General features: G+C 38.0%; 1 protein-coding gene and 1 pseudogene across 5 annotated transcripts in view; one reads left to right on the forward strand and one right to left on the reverse strand.

Moving 5' to 3' along the window:
• The window catches only part of Or6c203 (olfactory receptor family 6 subfamily C member 203), a 48549-nt gene that overhangs the window by 14367 nt on the left and 8188 nt on the right, over positions 1–25994 (reverse strand). For 3 of the 5 annotated variants that reach the window (XR_015623854.1, XM_087555983.1, XM_087555982.1), the window contains exons 2-3: positions 1624–1732; positions 312–424 (exon numbers count right to left, since the gene is read on the reverse strand). Coding sequence is in view for 2 of the 5 variants with exons in the window: in XM_087555984.1 (XP_087412110.1) it covers positions 411–424; positions 1624–1732; positions 7768–7933 (289 nt within the window). In the remaining 3 variants the exon portion in view is untranslated. Of the gene's footprint in view, positions 1–311; positions 425–1623; positions 1733–7767; positions 7934–25994 lie in introns of all 5 variants that reach the window. The other 2 variants (XM_087555984.1, XM_087555985.1) reach the window with 1 other exon arrangement.
• On the forward strand, positions 19558–20445 carry Or6c5-ps1 (olfactory receptor family 6 subfamily C member 5, pseudogene 1; annotated as a pseudogene).

The raw sequence follows: 25994 nt of genomic DNA on the forward strand, positions 1-25994 counted from the left end.
TTTAGACTGTTGACAAATGTTATTAAAATTTTATGTTTTTACTTAAATAATATGGCATTTTCATCAGTTCTTAGGCCTTAAATTACCATTATTCAGGTGATCTCCATTATACCTATATCTCTATTTTTTCATAGCCATTTTAATTCTCAGTTGTGACATGACATATTAATTTGAACATATTTCAGACACAACCCATTCTAGTAACATGTTCTTTTCAAGAAAGGTAATATGCTTCAATATGTTCTACTTCCCTGTGACAGATTTTTAGCCACCACTTCCAACAGAACAAGAGTGCTCTATTCCCAACTTACCTGGTTGATTTTCATTTTTCCAGCTCTAGTCTAAAATCTTCCAGAGAGCTTCCTGCAAGTTTGACAACTGTGGTACTGGAAACTCCTGTCTCTGCAACCCTAAGAACCATTACCTGTTATTAATGCACAAAGAACACTGGTTTAGGAATCAAATCTTGGAATGTGGACCACCCCATCCCCTTTTTTATTATACAACTTGGCAGAACTCAGACAATTCCACATTGAACTGGTTGTCTAACAAATGCTTCTAAATGTATTTGTCTATTGTGTATTTTCCAATCAGATATCTACAAAGATATTTCCTTTCTCTTTGGGTTTCTAATGCAAAACATTTTCATATGGACTTTGTTTATTTACATTTTGCATGAAGTCAAATTGGTAGTTAATTATATATTTTTTGGTAATTTTTTTAGTTAAAACTGTTTTCAGATAAGATATTCAGATATTTAATGCAGGGTGACTTCTAAAGTGCAATCCTCCAGTGTCAATCTCCTCTCAGGATTACACATATGCTTCACCAAAATTAACTACTTTGGTTCTTCGAGAGACCAACATTTGGCTTTATTTATTTTTATAGGTCAAAACAGAGGAATCACCTTCTTTTCCTTGGATGCTTTCAAAAATTTCTTCTACCTACTCTACATCTAGTCTCAGAGGGGACAGAGATCATGCCGTTGAGTTAAAGATTAACATTGTCACTGCTATTTCTTAGTAGTCAGTGTTATTGATGTAGCTAGCTGACTTTCGTTTATTCTATTTTCAAAATGGAATGAGGAGAGAGATTTCTAATGAGGTAATTCACTGTTCAACAATTTGTCATTCTTTGGGGATAGGGCATGGATATATTATTATTATCATTATTATTATTAATTATTATTAATTTGAGGTTCTTAATAAAGGTGAAAGATTTATCAACAGCTATCAAAATGTTTATTTATTTATTCTGTCATCCTTTCACATGATGAGATTTATAGGCATGTGTGACCAGCTGATTCTAACACTTAAATGCTATATATTATTATTATATAAAAGGTCCCCAGATTGCATTTATATATGCAAGGAAATTTTGTTATATAAATTAAAAGAATACTTTATAAAATATAGAAATTATCATATATTTATTCCTCATTCTATGAATTAAAGTTTTTCAAGGTATAAAAAAACTGAGATCAAACAAAGTAAATATAGTAAAGAAAAGAATATTGATTGTGACAGTTAATGTTAGATTTTATTGGTTGTTGAAGTTTGAAGTCTTAAAATACCTTCATCAAAATGATAATTGACATGACTATTCATATCATCTCCTAGTTACCTTTGCCACTGTCAAGCCTGAGACTGCTTGAGGATGCATGGACACCTTGCCAGAATCCATCTGTATTCAGTTTCTTGGACTTCCTTATTATACTGTTTAAGCCTTCTTCCTGTAAAAGAAAACCAACAAATCACTGATATGAAGGCTGCAGGATGTGAACAATGATTTCTACTTGTGATTCTTGTTACTCTGACTTATCAGAGCCATGAGCATCTTCTTCTAGCTTAACCTTTGCTTATTTGGTAAAGATGCGACTAACTAAATAAACATAATCCCTGGTGATGTACACTCACTAATGAATCTACAGAGTAACCTAATTTCAGGTTTAAAAAATTATGTTACACTGTTCTTCTTCAGAGACAGTGTCTTTGGAGACAGAAGGATACAACATTGTATAGAGTTCATCAAGACTATAGAAGAATCTGGTTATGTACGAATCTATAGGCTTAGACATAATACATAATACATAAACTGAAACAAACCTTAAGGGGAGATCTAATAAAAACCACATTTCTTATTTAAATCTTGTTATGTGAATCATTTAATATATTTGAGAAATTTTAATTAGTGAAGGAAAATGGAGAAAATATATACAATCACATAATCAACTTACTGCTTTTATTGTAGTAGTTTGTTATATAGTTGTATCAAAATGATTATAAGTACTACTTAAAGAACACTGAAAGACTTCTGGGTAAAACAGCATTTAGCAGCCTCATCCATTTAACTTTGTGAAAGAAAATAAGGCAGGATGGTTGAAACACAGGCATTTTTATTCCTTAAAGAAATCATAGTTGTAAATGGATGTTAACAATAGTAGCTGAGATTTTTTTTTTGAGAAAATAGGTGGGAGAGGCTATGGAAAGTTCTCAGCTGCCATCAGTGGCTTGGAGTAGGTTAGGGCAAACTACAGGAAATTCTTGCCTTAATAATTAGCTGGATGACCAAGGACTAGATGCATAATTGGGGTGGGGGACACCTGGGAGTTGAACACTGAAGCAGGACACTGTTATTGTCAGTAGAAAATTTCTGACATTGGCTTTTACCCTCTCTTCCCCATTCACATCAACACTGTGATGAGCTAGAGCAGAGTCTGGACCAATTGCCCTGTAAACTGTCATGGACACAGAGAAAGGGGATTTATGTATGAGACTAGGGGTTTGTGGCAATTTCTTTCATAAGGACAATGGGTGAGTTTGGCAGTAATGCACGTGAAGGGTTTCCCTCTTCCTTCTCCAAACTCCCTACAACTTGCACAGTTGAATACCATAGTGGGAGGGGATCTGAAGAACTCAAAGCTGAACAGAACCAATGGTCATGTATACTTAGGGGAGAGAGTAAGGGGACAGAAATGTGAGTCTGAGAACTGAGACAGTCTTGCTCTCAAAGTTCTCTGCCTAAGTCAGGAGGAAACTACAGAAAGGATCCCACTCTGTTTTCCCTAAACAGAGCTGTGGAACCCAATATATCATTAAAGAGGAAGTTGAACTGCAGTTGTGCTGTAGTGTGGGAAACTCTCTTCCAAAGGTAGTTGGTCTATATGCCATTGGAACAATACATAGTACTGATTTAGTTTTCCAGATTTAAACTAGAACTGTAAACTGTGTCTTCCCCACCAATGCAGTTCTCTACCTGAAATATCATACAGAGAGTTTAAAACCCATTCTACCAAGGGAAAAAATATTGCTTGATGTTATTGAAAAAAATCCTATATAATTCCATTATAGTTTACACTTCATTTATTGATAATTAAATTTTTATTGTTGAAAACTTTTGATAAGATTTAATTGAAATAGAATGATATAGTTTCTTATTTTCCTTTCTTCCTTCTAGCCCATCACAGATACCTTCATTCGTAACTCTTCCATGTCCTGCTCAAATAGGTAGCCTCTTTTTCTTTCTTGATTTTTATATATGTATAGATGTATGCACATGTACACACACTCACACAATCTCCTGATTCTGTTTTTGTTGTTTGCATACATATGGTTTAAGGGCTGACAACTCTACAATGGACAACCAACCTTGAAGGGCTAATTCTCCCAGCAATCATAAACAGCCTGCAGTTCTTTGTCTATGGCTGGGACCCCATGAAATTTCCCTTCTTCCACATGAACATGTCTATTGATATTGATATTTTACAATCTTGTGCATGCATACATTTTTAGGAGAACCTGTTGCAGAGCTCTGTGGTATTCTGACACTTACAGTCATTTTGCTCCATCTTCCATGATGTTCTAGAGATGTGATCATTGTGATGTAGATTTATCCACTGGCCCTGTGTTCCCTACCATCTATTACCCTTGCACTGCGTCCTGTTGCAGTTTTCTGTGATGGTCTCCATTTGCTGTAAAAAGAGCCCTTTTTTTTTTCCGGAGCTGGGGATCGAACCCAGGGCCTTGTGCTTCCTAGGCAAGTGCTCTACCACTGAGCTAAATCCGCAACCCCTAAAAAGAGCCTTTTTAAAATAAGGGGTGGTAGCTTCACTTATCTCATTTGCACTGGAAGTTAGTTAATGCGTAGACTTGTACCTGGACAAATACTGAGTTTGAGTCATTTATTGAACTCCCAGCCATAAATAGGATGTTTAATTTATCCCTCCAAGGTACATGTACAACCCATGAATAACTCTGTGTCCATCAAGACATGACTCTATACCCAAGAGACCCTAAAAATTCAACCAGAATTAAAAAGATACAATAAGAAGAAAATTATATATATATATATGTATATATATTTATTCTATAGGATACCATGAAATGATCAAAATTATCAATTATGTAAATAAAAGGAGAAGAACATGTTAAAGGCATAAACAATGTACTTATTAAAATCATAGCAGAAACTTCTCTAAATGTAAAGAAGCAATCATATAGATAGGTTCAGGAAACATTTAAACACCAAATAGACAAGATCCAGACAATAACATCATATTATATTACAGTCAAAACTTTTTTTTTTCTAAATGTGTTTCCCAGGCTGGCCTGGGACTAGTGATCCTCCTGCCTCTAACTCCTTCAGCAAATCCTACTGTGGTCCACCACCACAACCAGTCAGTCAAAACCTTAAGAATAGAGAATAAACCAAAAATAATGAAAGCCAGAAGAGAGAAGAACAAGTTACACATAAAGGCAAACACATCAGAATTCCTGCAAATCTCTCAATAGAAACCACAAATCAGGGACTAGACAAGGCTGCCCACTCTCTTCCTTCTTATTCAAAATAGTACTCGAACTTCTAGCCAGAGCAATCAGATATCGAAAGGAGGTCAAAGGGGGTACAAATCGGAAAGGAAGAAGTCAAAATATCACTATTTGCAGATGATATGATAGTATACTTAAGTGATCCCAAAAGTTTCACCAGAGAACTACTAAGTCTGATAAAACACTTTAGCAAAATGGCTGGGTATAAAATTAACTGAAACAAAACAGTAGCCTCCCTCTACTAGAAGGATCAACAGGCTGAGAAAGAAATTAGACCAATGACATTCTTCACAATAGTCCCAGATAATATAAAATACCTCAGTGTTACTCTAACCAAGCATGTGTGAAAGAACTGTATGAAAAGAACTTCAAGTCTCTGAAAAAAGAAATTGAAGAAGATCTCGGAAGATGGAAAGACCTCCCATGCTCATCGATTGGCAGGATTAAAAATGGCCATTTTGCCAAAAGCAATCTACAGATTCAATGCAATTCTAATCAAAATTCCAACTAAATATTTTATAGCGATAGAACAAGCAAAATGCAAATTCATTTGGAATAACAAAAATTCCAGGATACAGAAAACTATACTCCACAATAAAAGAACTTCTGGGAGAATCACCATCCCTGACCTCAACCTGTATTACAGAACAAAAGTGATAAAAACTGTATGGTTATCGGCACAAAGACAGGCAGGTAAGTCAGTGGAATATAATTGAAGATCCAGAAATGAACCCACATACCTATCCTCACCTGATATTTGACAAAGGAGCTAAAACCTTCCAATGGGAAAAAGATAGCATTTTCAACGAATGGTGCTGGTTCAATGGGAGGTCAGCAAGTGGAAGAATGCAAGTTGATCCATTCTTATTGCCCAGTACAAAGCTTAAGTCCAGTTGGCTCAAGGACCTCCACATCAAACCAGATACACTCAAACTAATAGAAGAAAAAGTGGGGAAGAGTCTATCACATGGGCACTGGGGAAAATTTCCTGAATAAAACACAATGGATTATGCTCTAAGATCAAGAATGGACAAATGGTACCTCATAAAACTGCGAAGCCTCTGTAAGGCCAAAAACACTATCTTTAGGACAAAATGGCAACCAACAGATTGGGAAAAGATCTTTAACAATTCTATATCTGACAGAGAGCTAATATCCAAAATATACCAAGAACTCAAGAAGTTAGGCTCCAGAGAGTCAAATAACCCCTTTCAAAAATGGGGTACAGAGGTAAAGAAAAATTCTCAGTTCAGGAATGTTGAATGGCTGAGAAGTACCTAAAGAAATACTCAACATCCTTAGTCATCAGGGAAATGCCAACCAAAACAACCCTGAGATTCCACCTCACACCACTCAGAATGGCTAAAAACTCAGGCGACAGCAGATGCTGGTGAGGATGTGGAGAAAGAGGAACACTCCTCCATTTTTGGTGGGATTCCAAACTGGTACAACTACTCTGGAAATCAGTCTGAATTTCTTCAGAAAATTGGACCTGAGGACCCAGCTATACTTCTCCTGGGCATATACCCAAAAGATGCTCCAACATACAACAAAGACACATGCTCCACTATGTTCATAACAGCCTTATTTTAATAGCCAGAAGCTGGAAAGAACCCAGATGCCCTTCAACAGAGGAGTGGATACAGAAAATGTGGTACATCTACACAATGGAATATTACTCAGCTATCAAAAACAATGACTTTATGAAATTCATAGGAAAATTTATTGAACTAGAAAATAACATCTTGAGTGAGTAAACCAGTGACAGAAAAACATACATGGTATGCTCCTACTGATATGTGGATATTAGCCCAAAATCTCAATTACCTACGATATGATCCACAGACCACATGAAACTCAAGAAGAATGATGACCAAAGTGTGGATGCTTCAGTCTTTCTCAAGAGGGGGAACAAAAATATTCATAGGAGGGGAGATGGAGGCAAAGTTTGGAGCAGAGAATGCAAGAACAAGCATTCCTTGGTGGCCCCACATGTGGCCCATATATATATATACAGCCACCAAAACCAGATAAGATGGATGTAGCTAAGAAGTGTATGCTGACAAGAACTCGATATAGGTGTCTCCTGATAGACAGAACCAGAGTATAACAAATACAGAGGTGAATGCTGGCAGCAAACCATTGAACGTTTGAATGGTTGAAATGTTCAACCTTTGAACAGAATGGCATCCCTGTTGGAGGATTTAGAGAAAAGAGCTGAAGGGGCTTGCAACCCCATAAGAACAACAATGCCTACCAACCAGAGCTCTTAGGGATTAAACTACTACCCAAAGACTGACCCATGGCCCCATCTGCATGTGTGGCAGAGGATGTCCTTGTTTGGTACCAAAGGAAGGAGAAGCCCTTGGTGCTGTCAAGGTTGGGCCCCCAGTGTAAGGGAATGTCTGGGTGTGTGCGATGGGTGGTGGATGGGGAGGGGAACACCCTTATAGAAGGGGACGTATAGGGGACTTATGGACAGAAAACTGGGTGAGAGAATAATATTTGAAATGTAAATAAAATATGTCCAATAAAATTGTTTATATATATGTATATATGAAAATCTATTCAAGAAAATATTAACAAAACTAATGAAGAAATAGAACATAAGACTCTCATTAAAGTAGGAGCAAAAAGGGAGCAACAGACAGCAATAAATTTTGAATAAATCACTAGGACATACTTTAAAAAATATATTCTACCAAATTTGAGAATTGTTAAGAAGTATACATATGAAATTTACAAAAATTAGTGTCTTTAAGGATTCTATGGCAGCATTATAAGTTTGAGAAAGGTATAACTTTTAAAAGGTTTTTCTAAGGGTTTGTATTCCTGAACAAATATATCATAATCAAGAAGCAAGTTGGAGAGGAAAGGATTTATTCAATGTACACTTCCATATTACTGTTCATCATCAGAGGAAATCAGGACAGGAACTCACACGAGGGCAGGAACCTGGAGGCAGGAGCTGATGCAGAGGACATGGAGGGATGCTGCTTGCTGGCTTGCTTTCTCTGGCTTGCTCAGCTTGTTTTCTTATAGAATTCAGGACGACCAGCCCAGGGATGGCACCATGCACAATGGATTGGCTTCTCCCCTCTTGATCACTAATTACGAAAATGTGTAACAGCTTGATCTCATGGAGGCATTTCCTTAAGGGAGTTTCCTTTCTCTGTGATAACTCTAACTTGTGTCAAGTTGACACACAAAACCAGCCTGTACAAGGTTTTTTATAATATTGGTGTTTTTCTTTTATTTTTAATCTTTGTGGGTTTCATATATATATATACATATATATATGTTATATGAAATTATATATATGTATGTATTATATTGCATTGTGATCATATTCATCCCTTCAAACCTTGTACCATCACACTCCCACTGACTGCCTACTTTCTCCTAAATATATCTGTTCTATTTTCTTATCTTTTGAATTTTTGATGTGAGTCTTGTATAGGTAGCTGCCACTGCTCTGTGGCATGCTCAACAATCATGTCATATCCAGAAGATTGTGCTTCACAGAATTCCTTTCATATTCCAGTTGCTATAGTCTTTCTGTCCTTTCTTCTGTGTTTCCCGTGTGGGTGGTAATATTTGTGTACTATTTACTGTTAAGGACTCAACAATCATTTATTTTTAGCACTTTGTTAAATTGCAAATCTTTTTGTTTACCATTACCCACTAAAATGTAGCATCTATGATCAAGGATAGTAGCAGCACTATATCAGTATAAAAATTACACATGTAGAGGGCAGCTTGGCATATGTCCATTTAGCAAAACATCAGTAGTAAATCCCTCCTTGGAGCTGTGACACCTTAACCATAAGCTTTTGATGATTAAGTATGTATTCCCTCCCATGGTATCTCAGATACAATTAGAGAGTAGTTGATTACCTCAAAAACAGTCATACCTATATTGCAGCTGTTGGAACATCCTGGCCATCTCACAGTATTGTTGCATTCTGGCTTTATAATTTAGAAAGGCTGTTGATGAATTTTTCTCCTCAGAAGTTTGAATAGGACTACGAACACTAGCCAAAAGGGAGGATTAATTTAGTTCCAGCTTGATTTCTATTTGTGTTTTTTGTAAAACACGTGGTATCAAGATCAATTGCAACAGACTTTACTATTTCAGAGCCTCTAGAGGACTCTGTTGAATTAACTAAATAATTATTAAATCCCATCTCATGGTTTGCTACCTGCCTCAATCGTCAAGGTTCCCAAATAACACACACACACACACACACACACACACACACACACACACACAGCCTTTATATTTTAGTATGCCTTAAGCAGCACAATAGCTGGATGACTGTCTAGCTTCCATGCTGCTAGAATCTACCTTCCACTGATAATTCTGAGTTATCACTTAATCACTTCCATGTTCCATCTTGACTGCTCTTAACTCCAAGTCTAGATCACACTTTCTTGACCCAGAGCCCAGAGCACTCTCCTTGCTTCTCTACCCCATGATTTTCCTCTCTCCACACTCTCCTCGCATGTCGGATCTCTTTCTTTCTCTACTCCGGTTCAAAGTCCAGGACATCCTAAAATCCTGCCTCTGTCTGTCCTTCCCAGCTATTAGCTGCTGGTATTTTTATTTACCAACCAGGACCAACTGGGGGCAGGTTCTCAGAAGCCACATGCAGACCCTTTGTGCAAACAGTTTTTTGGGAGGACAATTAGCATTCAAAATATATGCAGCTCTAGGACTCTATAGACAACAACTCTCAGGGCAGTATGCAGCTGGTACTGGAATAGTCTACCTCCCAATCTATAGCTTCTGGGAGCAGCAAGATACCTTCTCCATTTGAAATAAAAATTAGGATTGTTTAATTAGCGTATACAGTAATATGCAGTTTTTCATCTATCCTGGATTTCTGCTATACCTCTCTGTATCTCCATTTAGGCTCTTCCCCCCTGGATTACCCATACATACTTTTTTAAAACTTAAAAACTATTTTTCTTTCATATAATACATCCTGACTACAGTTTCCCTTCCATCACCTCCTCCCAGTTCCTCTCCACCTCCCTTCTTTCCAGATATACTCCCCCTTAGCTTTCCTTCAGAAAAGAGCAGGCCTCTAAGAGATAGCACCCAAATAGGACAAAACAAGATACAATTAGGCAAGGTGAAAGACCTCAGATTGAGGCTCAACAAGGCAACCTAATAGGAGGAAAAGAGTTCCAAGAATAGACAAAGAGTCAGAGACACTCACTCCTACTATTGGGAGTTTCACAAAACCATCAAGCTAACAGCCATAACACATACACAGAGGACTTGGTATAGACCATTGCAGGCCCTGTGTTTATTGTTTTAGTTTCTGTGAACCCATATGAGCCCAGCTTAGTTGATTCACTGGGACACATTGTCATGGTGTCCATCCCCTCTGATTCCTACTTCTGTGGGATTCCCTGATGTCCAATTTAGACTCTGTCTCCATATAATATCTGGATGTGGATATTGGCTCAAGTCCCATCTGCTGCTGGAAAAAGTCTCTCTGATGACAACTGGAGAAGGCACCAATCTATGAGTATAACAATATTATTAGGAATCATTTCATTGATTTTTCCCCATCTAGGTCTCTAGGATATCTAGTTTCTGGATTCTGGCCACCTAGACAGTGCAGGACATGTGCTTCCCCTTGCAGTATGGATATCAAGTTAAACTCAACATTAGTTGGCCACTCCATGGTGTCTGTGACACCATTGCCCCAGCAATTTTTCCAGCAGAACAGATGGTTGGTCGAGAGATTTGTGGCTGGGTTGGTGTCCTGGATTCTCTATCCATATCCTGCAGACTACCTTCCCCTACCAAAGAGACTAGAATGTCAGGGTGAAGGTTCTAAGCAGACACCAGTTTGAACTTTCCAGTGGGTTTTGTGGATGTTGTTCTTTGCAATTGAGCCTAAGTTTTGCAGAAAGCAGGTGGTGTCAGTTTGCAGAAAGTAGCACTCTGTCCTAGCACCATCCTGGTTTTAGGAGTCTCCATGGGTCCTCCTTCGCTAACAACTTAACTGAATGCAACCCATAGCAACCAGTGAAGCCTTGCCTGGCAATTAAAGATGACCAATTCAGACTCCATATCCTCAATTACTCCATATGCTGAGTCCTCACTAGAGTCATCCTCATAGATTCCAAGTTTTCACTATGCTAGGTTTCCACACACCTTATGACCCCAGTTCCAGTTGTTTCTCCTGGCACTCTCTTCCTTCATTCCACACCCATCTTGATGCTTCCTGTTCATGTCCTCACCCACCTCCAGTCCATCCACAAAACCCATTTCCTTTTCTCAAGGAGATCCATGTGTCTGGTTGCTAGAATATTCCTCTTTAACTAACCTCTCTGGGTCTATGGATTGCAGCTTGATTATCATTTACATAACAGCTAATATCCACTTATCCAAAATGTATAAAAAAACCTCAAGAAACTAGACATTAACAAATCAAATACTCCAATTTTAAAATGGGGGTAAATATCTAAAAAAGAGATTTCTCAGTAGAGAAATTTCAAATAGCTGAGAAACACTTAAAGAAATGTTCAACATCCTTATCCATCAGGGAAATGAAAATCAAAATGACTAAGATTTCATCTTATATTTGTTAGAATGACTAAGATTAAAAAAATACAAGGGACAGCTCATGCTGGCAAGGATGTAGAGCAACAGGTACATGACTATGTACTATGTTTGTCTTTCTGGGTCTGGGTTACCTCACTCGGAATGATTTTTTTCTAGTTCTAACCATTTGCCTGAAAATCTCGTGATACTTTTTTTTTTAAAGTAGATGAGTACTATACATTGTGTAAGTGTACCAAATTTTCTTCATCCATTCTTTAGTTGAGAGATGTCTAGGTTGTTTCCAGTTTCTGGCTATTACGAATAAAGCTGCTATGAACATGGATGAACAAGTCTTTTTGTGTTATTATGGAGCATCTTTGGGTATATGCCCCAAAGTGGTATAGCTTTGTCTTGATTCAAAAATTTCCGTGGAACAGCCAAACTGATTTTGAAAGTGGCTGTACAAGTTTGCACTCCCACCAAAAATGAAAGAACGTATCTCTTTCACTGCTGCGCCACTGCACTGGTGTTCTATTCAGGAAGTCATCTCCTATGCTTATGCATTCAATGCTATTTCTCACTTTCTCTTATGTGAAGTTCTTCAGTGTATATGGATTTATGTGGAAGTCTTTGATCCGATTTGGCTTGAGTTTTGTGCAGGATGGTAGATATGGATCTATATTTATTCTTTTAGATGAGTAATAAGACAAACACCATTTGTTGAAGATGTGTACTTTTTAATGTTCTGTATTTCTGTCTTCTTTATCAAAAATTAAGTGATTATACACGTGTGGATTTATGTGTGGGTCTGTAAGGTGAAATGTCAAATTAGTTTTAAAGTCATTTCCTTTTGACTAAGAATATTTAACATTTCTGTAAGAGATTCCCAGGCATTTGCATTTTATCATTTGAGAACTCCTTTTATTTCTATAACACATTTTCAAATTGGGTTATTTGTTTTCCTGGTGTTCACTTCTTTAAAAATTAAATATATTATATATATATTAACTTTCTATCAGATGTATAATTGTATAGACGTTTTTATTATACTGTAGGCTGTCATATTGCTCAAATGATGGTGTCCTTTGCTATATAGAAGCTTTTTAGCTTCATGATATCCCATTTACTAATTGTTAATCTTAATGCCTGTGTTATCAATGTACCCTTTCAGCTTCTTTTTTTAATTTAATGCATATATTTATTCACTTTATAGCCCAATATTAGCCCTTCCTCTGCATGTAGTACCCCCTCACATAAGTCCTTCCTCTATTCCCTATAGAAGAAGAAGCCCCCTCTGAGTGTTAATTATCTACCACCCACCCTACCTTCCCATTTCCCCTATCCCCTCATCACCCAACAATATAAAGATACATGCTAACAGACTGGATACATAAACAGGATCCATTATTCTGCTGCATACAAGAAACACACCTCAGCCCAGAACTGGGGCTGTCTTACAGCACTTGGACATAAAACCTACCTGCGGAGAGCTGGTCTGCCAGGAGCACTCTCCCTCCTAAACTCACAGCACACAAGTGGGACACAACTTTCTCTCCATTGACTGTCCAAGGAGAGAAACTCAGGGAGCATGTAGGTTGCTGGAGCCATAGGGAAGCCTAGGAAAGGACCCTCTGGTTTCCATCTGCACCCAGACCTGGGGCTGTGCCACAGCTCTTGGACCCAAAACTTACCCTGAGAGAGCTCGTCCCTCAGGAGCACTCTCACTCCCAAGATCACAGGCTCACAGGCCCACAGGAGGGACAAGTTCCAGCCAGAGACAGCAAGATAACTAGATGGCAAGAGGCAAGCACAAGAACCTAAGCAACAGAAATCAAAACTATTGGCATCATCAGAACCTAGTTCTTCCACCATAGAAAATACTGGATATCCAAACAAACCAGAAAAGCAAGATTTGGATGTTAAAATCACATCTCATGATGATGATAGAGGACATTAAAAAGGACATAAATAACCTCCTTAAAGAAATATAGAACAGGTAGACAAGGATAAGCCCTTAAAGAGGAAACACAATAATCTCTTAAAAATTACAGGAAAACATAACCAAACAGGTGAAGGAATTGAACAAAACATTTCAGGACTTACAATGGATATAGAAACAATAAAAATGTCACAAAGGGAAACAACCCTAGAAATAGAAAACCTAGCAAAGAGATCATGGTTCATAGACGCAAGCATAATCAACAGAATACAAGAGATTGAAGAGAGAATCTCAGGGGCAGAAGGTACCATAGAAAACATTGACACAACCAACAAAGATAATGTAAAATGCAAAAAGCTGCTAACTCTGAACATTGAGGAAATCTAGAACATGAGGAAACAATGAGAAGATCAAACCTAAGAATAATAGGTATAGAAGAGAACGATGATTCCCAACTTAAAGGGCCATCTTCAACAAAGTATAGAATCCAACTTCCCTAACCTAAAGGAAGAGATGTCCATGAACATACAAGAAGCATACAGAACTCCAAATAGATGGCACCAGAAAAGGAATTTCTTCCATCACATCATAGTCAAAACACAAAAAATACAAAAGAAAGAAAGAATATTAAAAGCAGTAAGGGAAAAAGGTCAAGTAGCATATAAAAGCAGGCATATAAGAATTACACCAGATTTTTCACCAGAGTCTATGAAAGCTAGATGATCCTGGACAGATATCATATAGACTCTAAGAGATCACAAATGCCAGCCTGGGCTACTATATCCAGCAAAATTCTCAATTACCATAGCTGGAGAAGCCAAGATATTCCATGACAAAACCAAATTTACACAATTTATCTTTCCACAAATCCAGCCTAACAAAGGATAGTAGATGGAAAACTCTAACATAAGGAGGGAAACTACACCCTAGGAAAAGAAAGAAAGTATTCTTCTCACAACAAAATGTGGACAGAGTCTAGTCTCTTCTGGCTTCCCATGTGTGTCTGCCCCTCTGAAGGTTTAGTTCTCCCTCCCACGTGATTTGGGTGCAGGGAGCTTTTGATTGGGTCCCTTCATATTTGGGCAGTTTCTGGACTGCAGGCGACTTGCCACTTGAGTGCCCCTATCTTCCGGTTCCCAGAGGCCCTATACAGTTTCCTCTTGTGCCAGGGATGTGGGCAGGGGTGGGCAGTATTGGTGGTCTCTCCCGCTCTGCAGTCCCAGGAGTTCCCACCTGTCCGGGCGGTGAGCTCTCTCTCCCAAGGTGTTTGGGAGCAGGGAACTGTGGACTGGGGCTCCAGGTAAAAACCGGAAGTGTCCAGTGCAAGAGGAATTTTGCCTCTGTGTGTCCTGAGTCCACCAGGCAGGTCTCTTGGAGCAGAAAAGTTGGTCTTACCTGTGGTCCTGTGGCTGAAGTTGCTCCTGGGGGGCTGCTTTTGAGCTCTCCGTGAGGGCAGCAACCAGGAGGGCCTGTGCAGCCTTTTCCCGGGGATCCTGTGCACCAGGGTCCCAGATGGCATTAGGTGTTTTCCTCTGGAGTCAGAAATGTGGGCAGAATGTAGTCTCTTCTGGCTTCCCAGGCGTGTCTGCCCCTCTGAAGGTTTACCTCTCCCTCCCATGGGATTCGGGTCAGTGTTCATGTTTCTTAACCCAAAATTTTCACGCTTCTTATTTAAATGTGTATTTTCTCCCTAACATTTGTGACTTATGTCCAAAAAATATTTCAATTTGTTTAAATTTCTTTTAAGGTTTAAAATCAACTCCCACAGGTCAAACCAAGTATTCTGATAACCATTATTTAATCCTTAATTAACAACCAGTTTCCTTTCACAGACAAGCTGTTACTGCCTATTTCAGATGCATAGTTAACATCTTAATCTCTTCCTCAGCTATCCAAAGCAGCTTTAAAGGAAGCCTTCCATGACCAAGTTCCTCAAACACCCTTGCTTTTCTAGTTTCATAACAGCAGACCATGATGTGCTCCCAACAAACCATTACAGGCTTAACACACACTACCCAACCTATACAGACATCCCCCTGCTGGGGTTCTGTTCCTCTGTTGTGATTACCCTACAGGTTTATCTACAGTGCAATTCCCACAGATCCAGCTGAGATTCATCTCCTCAGAACTTTCTGGGACAATAAAGCTGCCTTCTTTCAGTCAACTCACCTGACTACAGACTCCCAAGTTACACGCTGAGATCACAAATGACAGCTGAGACACACAGAGGACTATAGATGAACTCTCTTGTCAAAGTCAAATGGCTACTAAACTTGGGGAAGCTGCATGATAGTGAAGAAAACATGATGTTAATCTAGATTAATCAAATGTTTAAAATCAATTTTAATACCCTCAAAAACTGTACAACCCTTGGAAAAATTACTTGATTAAATAATCTTGTCTTTCCAACACCTCACCGTCACCCCCCCTTACCCCTCTGGCTTAATTGTGCTATCACTGTGGCCTGTGTAGTGTTTTCTTTTGTATACTTGAATTCCACCCAAATTTTTCACTAGAAATGACACCGTCACTCCAGTGACACCTCTTTTTAAAAAAAAAAATAAAGAGGAGAAATGGGACCATGAAAGGCAGCCTGGTTCTTAGTTGAGCTAATGCTAGAAACCCTGGTAACTCTGAAGGGACGGTAGGCATTTTTGCCCGACTCTTGGGAATCCAGGCCCCTGTCACGAGCCACACCCCTCCATAGATTTGTGGCCGTCAGTCATGTAAGGGTAATACCCTAAACCTCTCCACAGGTAGAGGACGTGACTATAGGTTGCATAGGTTGAAGACAGATATCCATCTTAATGAAGTACCAAAAGGCTTAGCCAATGAATTTTTCTTCCCAGACTCTTCTCCCTGCAAAAGGTATTTAATCTCAGGTCCACCCTGACAAGTGGGGTACGGCTTTACTCATCCACTTTCTGCCATGACAATGAATGTCTTAAAACCATGGACTGCTTCTTTTTATTGGGATCTGCCATGGGGAGCCACAAAGAAGGCTTTGCCTACAGAGCCCCCCAATTAATCTCCTATAGGAGGCCTCCCTGTGCTCCCAGCCATGGCTGCCCTACAACCAAGCCAAGCCAAGCCCAATACCATGAAGACAATGACTATCCCATGGGACCAGCCAGAGAACCCCTCATTTCTCCTTCAACCTTAGGTTAGATCCAGCCCATGGACCCCTACTCCATTCTTAGCTCTTCTGTGGCATCCAGAGGTGCCTGAATGCCCTAGAGCTTGAGAACCAGATAGCCCTGGCGCAAGCCACCTCTGGTGGTCCTGTGCCTCAAGTGCCTCAGGCTTCCCTTCCTTACCCCTGGAGTGGTGTTCTGTGGCTTCCCTAACATCCACCAAGCTACAAAGTGGGGTAAGTCTAGTCACCTCCTGTGTCCCACCTGTAGTTGCTGAGCCCTCTGGTGGAACACCCACCATAACCCTACAGGTGGGTGGGGGAACCACACTCATAGAGGCAGGGAGAGGTAGGATAGGGGGTTTGTGGAGGGAAGGGGAATAAGATTTGAAATATAAACAAAATAACCAATAAAAAAGAAAAAAGAAAATATTGCATTCATTACTCAATGTTCACTAAAAGGACAAGAACAAAATATGAAGTCGGTGGAATATTTTGTGTAGTAAAAATCTCATTTCTGTACTTGTAGACTGTATAAGATACAGTAAAGTACATAAGAAACAATAAAATATCTCAATGTATCATTATTTAATACCTAGAGTTTGGCATAATATAGGATATCTTCTTTATATTTATCAAAGGACTTGAAGAAAATGTGTGGCTGCTAGGTTAGGGCAAGAGTAGGTTTGTGTACATTGTTGTAGCCCTGGATCTCATATGATGGAGCAAATATCAGTCTTGAAATTATAAAATAAAAAACAAGAACAAGACAGAATCTCAACTTTTGAAGATAATCAATGTAATGCTCCTTTGATTTCCCAATTCTTCTCTGCAGTTGCAGAACATATTAATTATAAAATATCAGTTAAACTGTCAAAGAGTATAGTATTGTAGGGCAGTTTAGTCCTGGGTTTAACTAATCCCAACTGAATTGAGAATAAATTATCTCCTGGGCATAGAGTTGAGTCCATGCATTCATTAAGAAAGTTGCTTGACCAAAGGGAAGCCAAATTGGATGTAATCAGTTGATTGATACACTTTTTCTCTATCTTTATATTGTCTGTTTTTTTTAAGAAAGATGTGTGGTGGCATCCCTGCATTCACGTCTTGAACTTCTACTTGCATTAAGTTTGTCTTTAGTTCAGTGTCTCAGGGATTTATAGACTGTCTAGAGAAGGTAAAATTATATTTATGTTTGTGCAATTTTTAATTTTATCTTATCCAGAGACCTGCAAAATGTTTCACCTTCTATTGTCTTAAAAAAGTATCAGTTGCTTCGTTTTCTTAAAGAATTACAATGATGACAATAATATGTTTATAGCACACCCAGTTTCTGATAAATGATAAAAAAGATTAAAGGTACATTTATTTTCATTTCTATGTGAGGCATACTGTTAGCAACCTTAGAAGCCATTCCACATGTACCTTTTAGTGTAGCAGGATTCAGTACAATAAACAGAGGTAAGAGCAAATGACAAAACTGTCTTCTGAAGAATATTTCGAATATGTGTACTTTTATGTTTTTAAGTGGCAGCAAGTCTGACTACTGTAAGGCTTTATATTTGAGTGATATGACCATATATACTAAACAGTGTGTTTGATATTTGTGGAGAAATGCATTTTTATCCATCATTGAATGGTTGAATTTACTGGAAAAAGCAAGGATTCTCAAATTATTATTTAAATATTTTAATTATGTTAATTTTACTTTTAGTGTATTTTAAGTATTGTGTAAATCATGTAACAGTTATCTGTCAGTTTTGATGACATTTTGATGGAAAAGATGTATATTTTTTTTCTTCTTTTTCAGAGCTAGGGACTGAACCCAGGGCCTTGCACTTGCTAGGCAAGCGCTCTACCATTGAGCTAAATCCCCAACCCTAAAGATGTATATTCTTAAAGAGAAAAAACAGGGAGACTCAGAAGACTAAAACAGAATGATGAATAATGTTTATTTTCAACTTTAGTACTTATAACTTGTTGAACTGCACAGCACAGAAAGTGGAACAACACCACAGACTCTGTGATGTCTGTTAATATCAGGAGAGAATAGGGCTGATAGAAGTCATATAGGTTACAGTATAGAGTTCTGCGGTTTGAGAACACAAATCCTATAGATAATTTTAATCATTCTATGAGAAAGATGGCACTATTACAATTAGAGATAAAAAATTTGTATGAGTTTTTTATGTGCTCAAGAAAGTTTAGATGTGAAGTCACAAATAAAGTTAGTAAAAAATGTAAAATAATATGTCTCTGAATTTATAGAAAATCGTTATTGCTTTCTTGCTCTGCTTAATTATTTTCCCTGGTCCATGTTTTAATTGTCACGAATCATTATTTATTTTTTGTTTGTTTAATTGTTTCAAGATAGAGTCTCTTTGTGTAACCCTGGCTTGAACATCCAGGCTGTCCTTGAACTAGTAAAGATTGGCCTTCTGCTTCCTGAGTGCTGAGATTTAAAGCTTGTGTCACCATCTCCCAGTTTTAATTGTTTTATAATAAAAGATATCTGGTCTCATTTCAGGGTTTACAATCATTTACTTCCTTGGCCATTTAAAAATAACACATACTGGGTTGGATAGATGACTCAACCATTAAAGGCTAGGCTCATAACCAAAAATATATATAAAAAACACGTATTAAGGTTGAAAAAAACAATGACAGCATTTAGGTTTACTAAATATGCTTGGGTTTCTATCAATAAATTATAGAAATTTTGAAATAGTAACAGAATTGAAATCAAATGTTATATATTCAGTCTTGAAAGCATATAATATGTGAAATCAGAAAACTTGTTTCATATTAAAAATGAAGATACTATTAAAATATTGTCACATAAATCTATAGTTCAAAAGTATCCTACACATGTAGAAATTATGACTGTACGTAGAGTTTTCTGTATCATTTTTGAATGGACTTTATACATATATTTACAAATATTTTTCCATTTAACAAGATGATTTTTCTGTTTAATAGGAGTGAGCAGATATCATTTCACTTCATTGGATATTGTAATATCAACATTTAATTCTCTTACATTAAATTTTCATTTGAAAATTTTAATCAATAGATTTTTGGAAAATAAGACAGCATGAAAAACCACTCTATGATCAATGAATTTGTGCTCTTGGGCATATCAGACACACCAGAAGTTCAGGTTGTGATTTTTGTCTTTTTATTTATTGCTTATATATTAAGTGTCACTAGAAACCTAACCATCATCACTCTCACCTTGCTAGACTCCCAGTTAAAGACTCCTATGTATTTCTTCCTCCGGAATTTCTCCTTCTTAGAAATTATATTCACCAGTGTTTCCATTCCTAGATTTTTGGAGGCAATAATCACTAAAGTCAAGACCATTTCCTATAACAATTGTCTGACTCAGTAATTTTTCTTCATCTCCATGGGAGTGTCTGAGTTCTTTCTTCTAACCGCTATGTCTTATGATCGCTATGTTGCCATCTGCAAGCCATTGCACTATACCCTCATCATGAATCAGAAAGTCTGCACACTTCTTGTCCTCACCTCATGGATGGGAGGGTTTCTGACCATCCTTCCATTGCTCATGTTATTTCTCAAGTTAGACTTTTGTGCTTCGAATATCATTGATCACTTCTGCTGTGATCACTTCCCCATTCTGCAGCTCTCCTGCTCAGATACATGGTTTTTAGAGAAAATAGGCTTTTACTTTACATTTGTTACTCTGTTGTTCACACTGGCTTTAGTGATCTTGTCATACATTTGCATCATCAGCACCATTCTGAGGTTCCCATCTGCCAGTCAGAGGAAAAAGGCTTTCTCCACCTGTTCCTCTCATATGATTGTCATCTCCATCTCTTATGGCAACTGCATTTTCATGTATGTCAAACCTTCTGCAAATGAAAGAGCATCACTGACCAAAGGAGTGGCTCTTCTCAATACCTCAATTGCTCCCATGCTGAACCCTTTTATATACACCTTGAGAAATCAACAAGCATAACAAGCCTTCAAGGAGTTGATTAATAAAGTAGTTTTGATAGGAAAAAAATGAACATACTGGTTAACATGAATGCCAATGCACCTCTTCGGACATGGAGGAAGCAAACTTTAATCACATTATGATCACCTTGGTTTTAACTTCTTAAAAAGTATTTTGTGTATATGGGTATTTTGGCTGCTTGTATATCTGTGTACATTTCTGTGTACCTATTACAAGCCTTGTACCCATAGAGGCCAGAAAAGGGTATTGGGTCTCCTGGAAGGGGAATGACTGAATGCTGTGAGCCATTACGTTGGAGCTGTGAATCACACCAGTGTCCTCAGAAAGAACTGGAAGACGTTTTAACCTTGAAGCCACCTCTTTAATCCCTGAACTTTTTTGTGATTTGAAAGTAACGGTGTTCTGTTTCCCTTAAAACATTGTGGGCATTGTTTACTATTTACTCTGTGTTTAAGCATTCCATCATGGACAAGATAGGATCACTCTGAAATGTTATGGAACATTTGATAGTTACCTGTATTTTGGAATAAGAACCTGTTTTCATTGTAACTCTGTGTCCCATCATATGATGCTAATGCTTGCATTGTATTGATACATGTACATATGAGTGACTGTACATGCCTGTGTGTGTGTAGGTCAGAGGATAGCATTGGGGTCTCCACCTGTTCCTCTTGCCTTGTTCTTTTTTTTTCCATAAACCATACTGAACATCAAAATTTATTAAGAATGGAAAAATATTAAATATCATGACTTAAAGTAAACATTAAGTAACTTATAACAAAAAATTTTAGTCAAGTATCTTAAATATGGGAGTTCCTATTTTTTTTCTGCATAGTACAAAAATATGAAAATAAGTTATTTTTTCTCCTCTCCTCTTCTTTTTGTTTCTTTTCATTGTGTGTATAACAGAATGTAATGAAGCCAGGCTACTGTAGAATTCTCTATGTAGTACATGCTGATTTTGAATTTTTTTTTTATTAACTTGAGTATTTCTTATATACATTTCGAGTGTTATTCCCTTTCCCGGTTTCCGGGCAAACATCCCCCTAATCCCTCCCCCTCCCCTTCTTTATGGGTGTTCCCCTCCCCATCCTCCCCCCATTTCCGCCTTCCCCCCAACAATCTAGTTCACTGGGGGTCCAGTCTTAGCAGGACCCAGGGCTTCCACTTCCACTGGTGATCTTACTAGGATATTCATTGCTACCTATGAGGTCATAGTCCAGGGTCAGTCCATGTATAGTCTTTAGGTAGTGGCTTAGTCCCTGGAAGCTCTGGTTGCTTGGCATTGTTGTTCATAAGGGGTCACGAGCCCCTTCGAGCTCTTCCAGTTCTTTCTCTGATTCCTTCAATGGGGGTCCTATTCTCAGTTCAGTGGTTTGCTGCTGGCATTTGCCTCTGTATTTGTTGTATTCTGGCTGTGTCTCTCAGGAGATATCTACATCCGCCTCCTGTCTGCCTGCACTTCTTTGCATCATCCATCTTGTCTAATTGGATGGCTGTATATGTATGGGCCATATGTGGGGCAGGCTCTGAATGGGTGTTCCTTCTGTCTCTGTTTTAATCTTTGCCTCTCTATTCCCTGCCAAGGGTATTCTTGTTCCCCTTTTAAAGAAGGAGTGAAGCATTCACATTGTGATCATCCTTCTTGAGTTTCATTTGTTCTAGGCATCTAGGGTAATTCAAGCATTTGGGCTAATAGCCACTTATCAATGAGTGCATACCATGCGTGTTTTTCTGTGATTGGGTTACCTCATGCAGGATGATATTTTCCAGTTCCAACCATTTGCCTATGCATTTCATAAAGTCATTGTTTTTGATAGCTGAGTAATATTCCATTGTGTAGATGTACCACATTTTCTGTATCCATACCTCTGTTGAAGGGCATCTGGGTTCTTTCCAGCTTCTGGCTATTATAAATAAGGCTGCGATGAACATAGTGGAGCACGTGCCTTTTTTATATGTTGGGGCATCTTTTGGGTATATGCCCAAAAGAGGTATAGCTGGATCCTCAGGCAGTTCAATGTCCAATTTTCTGAGGATCCTCCAGACTGATTTCCAGAATGGTTGTACCAGTTTGCAATCCCACCAACAATGGAGGAGTGTTCCTCTTTCTCCACATCCTTGCCAGCATTTGCTGTCACCTGAGTTTTTGATCTTAGCCATTCTCACTGGTGTGAGGTGAAATCTCAAGGTTGTTTTGATTTGCATTTCACTTATGACTAAAGATGTTGAACACTCCTTTAGGTGTTTCTCAGCCAGTCGGCATTCCTCAGCTGTGAATTCTTTGTTTAGCTCTGAACCCCATTTTTTAATAGGGTTATTTGTCTCCCTGCGGTCTAACTTCTTGAGTTCTTTGTATATTTTGAATATAAGGCCTCTACCTGTTGTAGGATTGGTAAAGATCCTTTCCCAATCTGTTGGTTGCCGTTTTGTCCTAACTACAGTGTCCTTTGCCTTACAGAAGCTTTGCAGTTTTATGAGATCCCATTTGTCGATTCTTGATCTTAGAGCTTAAGCCATTGGTGTTTTGTTCAGGAAATTTTTTCCAGTGCCCATGTGTTTCAAATGCTGCCCTAGTTTTTCTTCTATTAGTTTGAGTGTATCTGGTTTGATGTGGAGGTCCTTGATCCACTTGGACTTAAGCTTTGTACAGGGTGATAAGCATGGATCAATCTGCATTCTTCTACATGTTGACCTCCAGTTGAACCAGTACCATTTTCTGAAAATGCTATCTTTTTTACATTTGATGGTTTTGTCTCCTTTGTCAAAAATCAAATGCCCATAGGTGTTTGGGTTCATTTCTGGGTCTTCAATTCTATTCCATTGGTCTATCTGTCTGTCTCTGTACCAATACCATGCAATTTTTATCACTATTGCTCTGTAATATTGCTTGAGTTCAGGGATAGTGATTCCCCCTGAAGTCCTTTTATTGTTGAGGATAGTTTTAGCTATCCTGGGTTTTTTGTTATTCCAGATGAATTTGAAAGTTGTTCTGTCTAACTCTTTGAAGAAATGGATTGGTATTTTGATGGGGATTGCATTGAATCTGTAGATCGCTTTTGGTAAAATGGCCATTTTTACTATATTAATCCTGCCAATCCATGAGCATGGGAGATCTTTCCATCTTCTGAGGTCTTCTTCAATTTCTTTCTTCAGAGTCTTGAAGTTCTTATTGTACAGATCTTTTACTTGTTTGGTTAAAGTCACACTGAGGTACTTTATATTATTTGGGTCTACTATGAAGGGTGTCGTTTCCCTAATTTCTTTCTTGGCTTGTTTCTCTTTTGTGTAGAGGAAGGCTACTGATTTATTTGAGTTAATTTTATACCCAGCCACTTTGCTGATGTTGTCTGTTAGCTTTAGTAGTTCTCTGCTGGAACTTTTGGGATCACTTAAATATACTATTATATCATCTGCAAATAGTGATATTTTGACTTCTTCTTTTCTGAACTGTATCCCCTTGACCTCCTTTTGTTGTGTAATTGCTCTGGATAGAACTTCAAGAACTATATTGAATAAGTAGGGAGAAAGTGGGCAGCCTTCTCTAGTCCCTCATTTTAGTGGGATTGCTTCAAGTTTCTCTCCATTTAGTTTAATGTTAGCAACTGGCTTGCTGTATATGGCTTTTACTATGTTTAGGTATGGGCCTTGAATTCCTATTCTTTCCAGGACTTTTATCATGAAGGGGTGTTGAATTTTGTCAAATGCTTTCTCAGCATCTAATGAAATGATCATGTGGTTTTGTTCTTTCAGCTTGTTTATATAATGGATCACATTGATGGTTTTCCGCATAATAAACCATCCCTGCATGCCTGGGATGAAGCCTACTTGGTCATGGTGGATGATTGCTTTGATGTGCTCTTAGATTCGGTTTGCCAGAATTTTCTTGAGTATTTTTGCATCGATATTCATAAGGGAAATTGGTCTGAAGTTCTCTTTCTTTGTTGGGTCTTTGTGTGGTTTAGGTATAAGAGTAATTGTGGCTTCATAGAAGGAATTCGGTAGTGCTCCATCTGTTTCAATTTTGTGGAATAGTTAGGATAATATTGGTACGAGGTCTTCTATGAATGTCTGATAGAATTCTGCACTAAACCTGTCTGGACCTCGCCTCTTTTTGGTTGGGAGAGCTTTAATGACTGCTTCTATTTCTTTAGGTGTTATGGGGTTGTTTAACTGGTTTATCTCTTCTTGATTTAACTTCGGTACCTGGTATCTGTCTAGGAAATTGTCCATTTCCTGCAGATTTTTAAGTTTTGTTGAATACTGGCTTTTATACTAAGATCTGATGAGTTTTTGAATTTCCTCTGAATCTGTAGTTATGTCTCCCTTTTCATTTCTGATTTTGTTAATTTGGACACACTCTCTGGGTCCTATCGTTAGTCTGTCTAAGGGTTTATCTATCTTGTTGATTTTCTCAAAGAACCAACTTTTGGTTCTGTTGATTCTTTCTATGGTCCTTTTTGTTTCTACTTGGTTGATTTCAGCTCTGAGTTTGATTATTTCCTGCCTTCTACTCCTCCTGGGTGTATTTGCCTCTTTTTGTTTTAGAGCTTTTAGGTATGCTGTCAAGGTTGTGACATATGCTCTTTCCTGTTTCTTTCTGCAGGCACTCAGCTATGAGTTTTCCTCTTAGCACAGCTTTCATTGTGTCCCATAAGTTTGGGTACGTTGTACCTTCATTTTCATTAAATTCTAAAAAGTCTTTAATTTCTTTCTTTCTTCCTTGACGAGGTTATCATTGAGTAGAGCATTGTTCAATTTCCACGTATATGTGGGCGTTCTTCCCTTATTGTTATTGAAGACCAGCTTTAGGCCGTGGTGTGATAGCACGCATGGGATTATTTCTATCTTTCTGTACCTGTTGAGGCCCGTTTTTTGACCAATTATATGGTCAATTTTGGAGAAAGTACCATGAGGAGCTGAGAAGAACGTATATCCTTTTGCTTTAGGATAGAATGTTCTATAAATATCTGTTAAGTCCATTTGGCTCATGACTTCTCTTAGTCTGTCTACGTCTCTGTTTAATTTCTGTTTCCATGATCTGTCCATTGATGAGAGAGGGGTGTTGAAATTTCCTACTTGCCTTTTTCTTTTAAGGCAGAATCTTTTATTGGAGTTGCAATTCAGGTAGGATCACCACCAAAAAGCCCAACTGAGTTTTGTTTCAATTTTCATTTGCTTCTGTTTCCTTTAGTTCTTGGATTATAAGCAAGCATGGGACTATGCTTAGACTTTATGTGGCTATTGATATCCAAACTCTGCTCCTCCTGATTGTACTGCAAGCACTCTTAACTGAGCATCTCCCATGCTAACCATACTGAAAATTTATTAAAATATATTAGTCCCTTGGTCTGGTGGCAGAGAAAATATCATACGTTAAGTATCTCATGCTACGTGGAATGTATGTAAAAATGCCAAATAATTTTAAATGCCTTCTGTATTTAGGAAGCTTTTACAAGTTTGGCTTTTTTATCTCTTCAGCCAAATTATTAAAAATACTTTCTATAATATGGGAAAACTAAGATACAAAATCATTTCAGTCACAGTAA

The sequence above is a fragment of the Rattus norvegicus genome, chromosome 7 (genome assembly GCF_021556685.1).
Source record: "Rattus norvegicus strain SHRSP/BbbUtx chromosome 7, alternate assembly SHRSP_T2T, whole genome shotgun sequence".
NCBI lineage: Eukaryota > Metazoa > Chordata > Mammalia > Rodentia > Muridae > Rattus > Rattus norvegicus.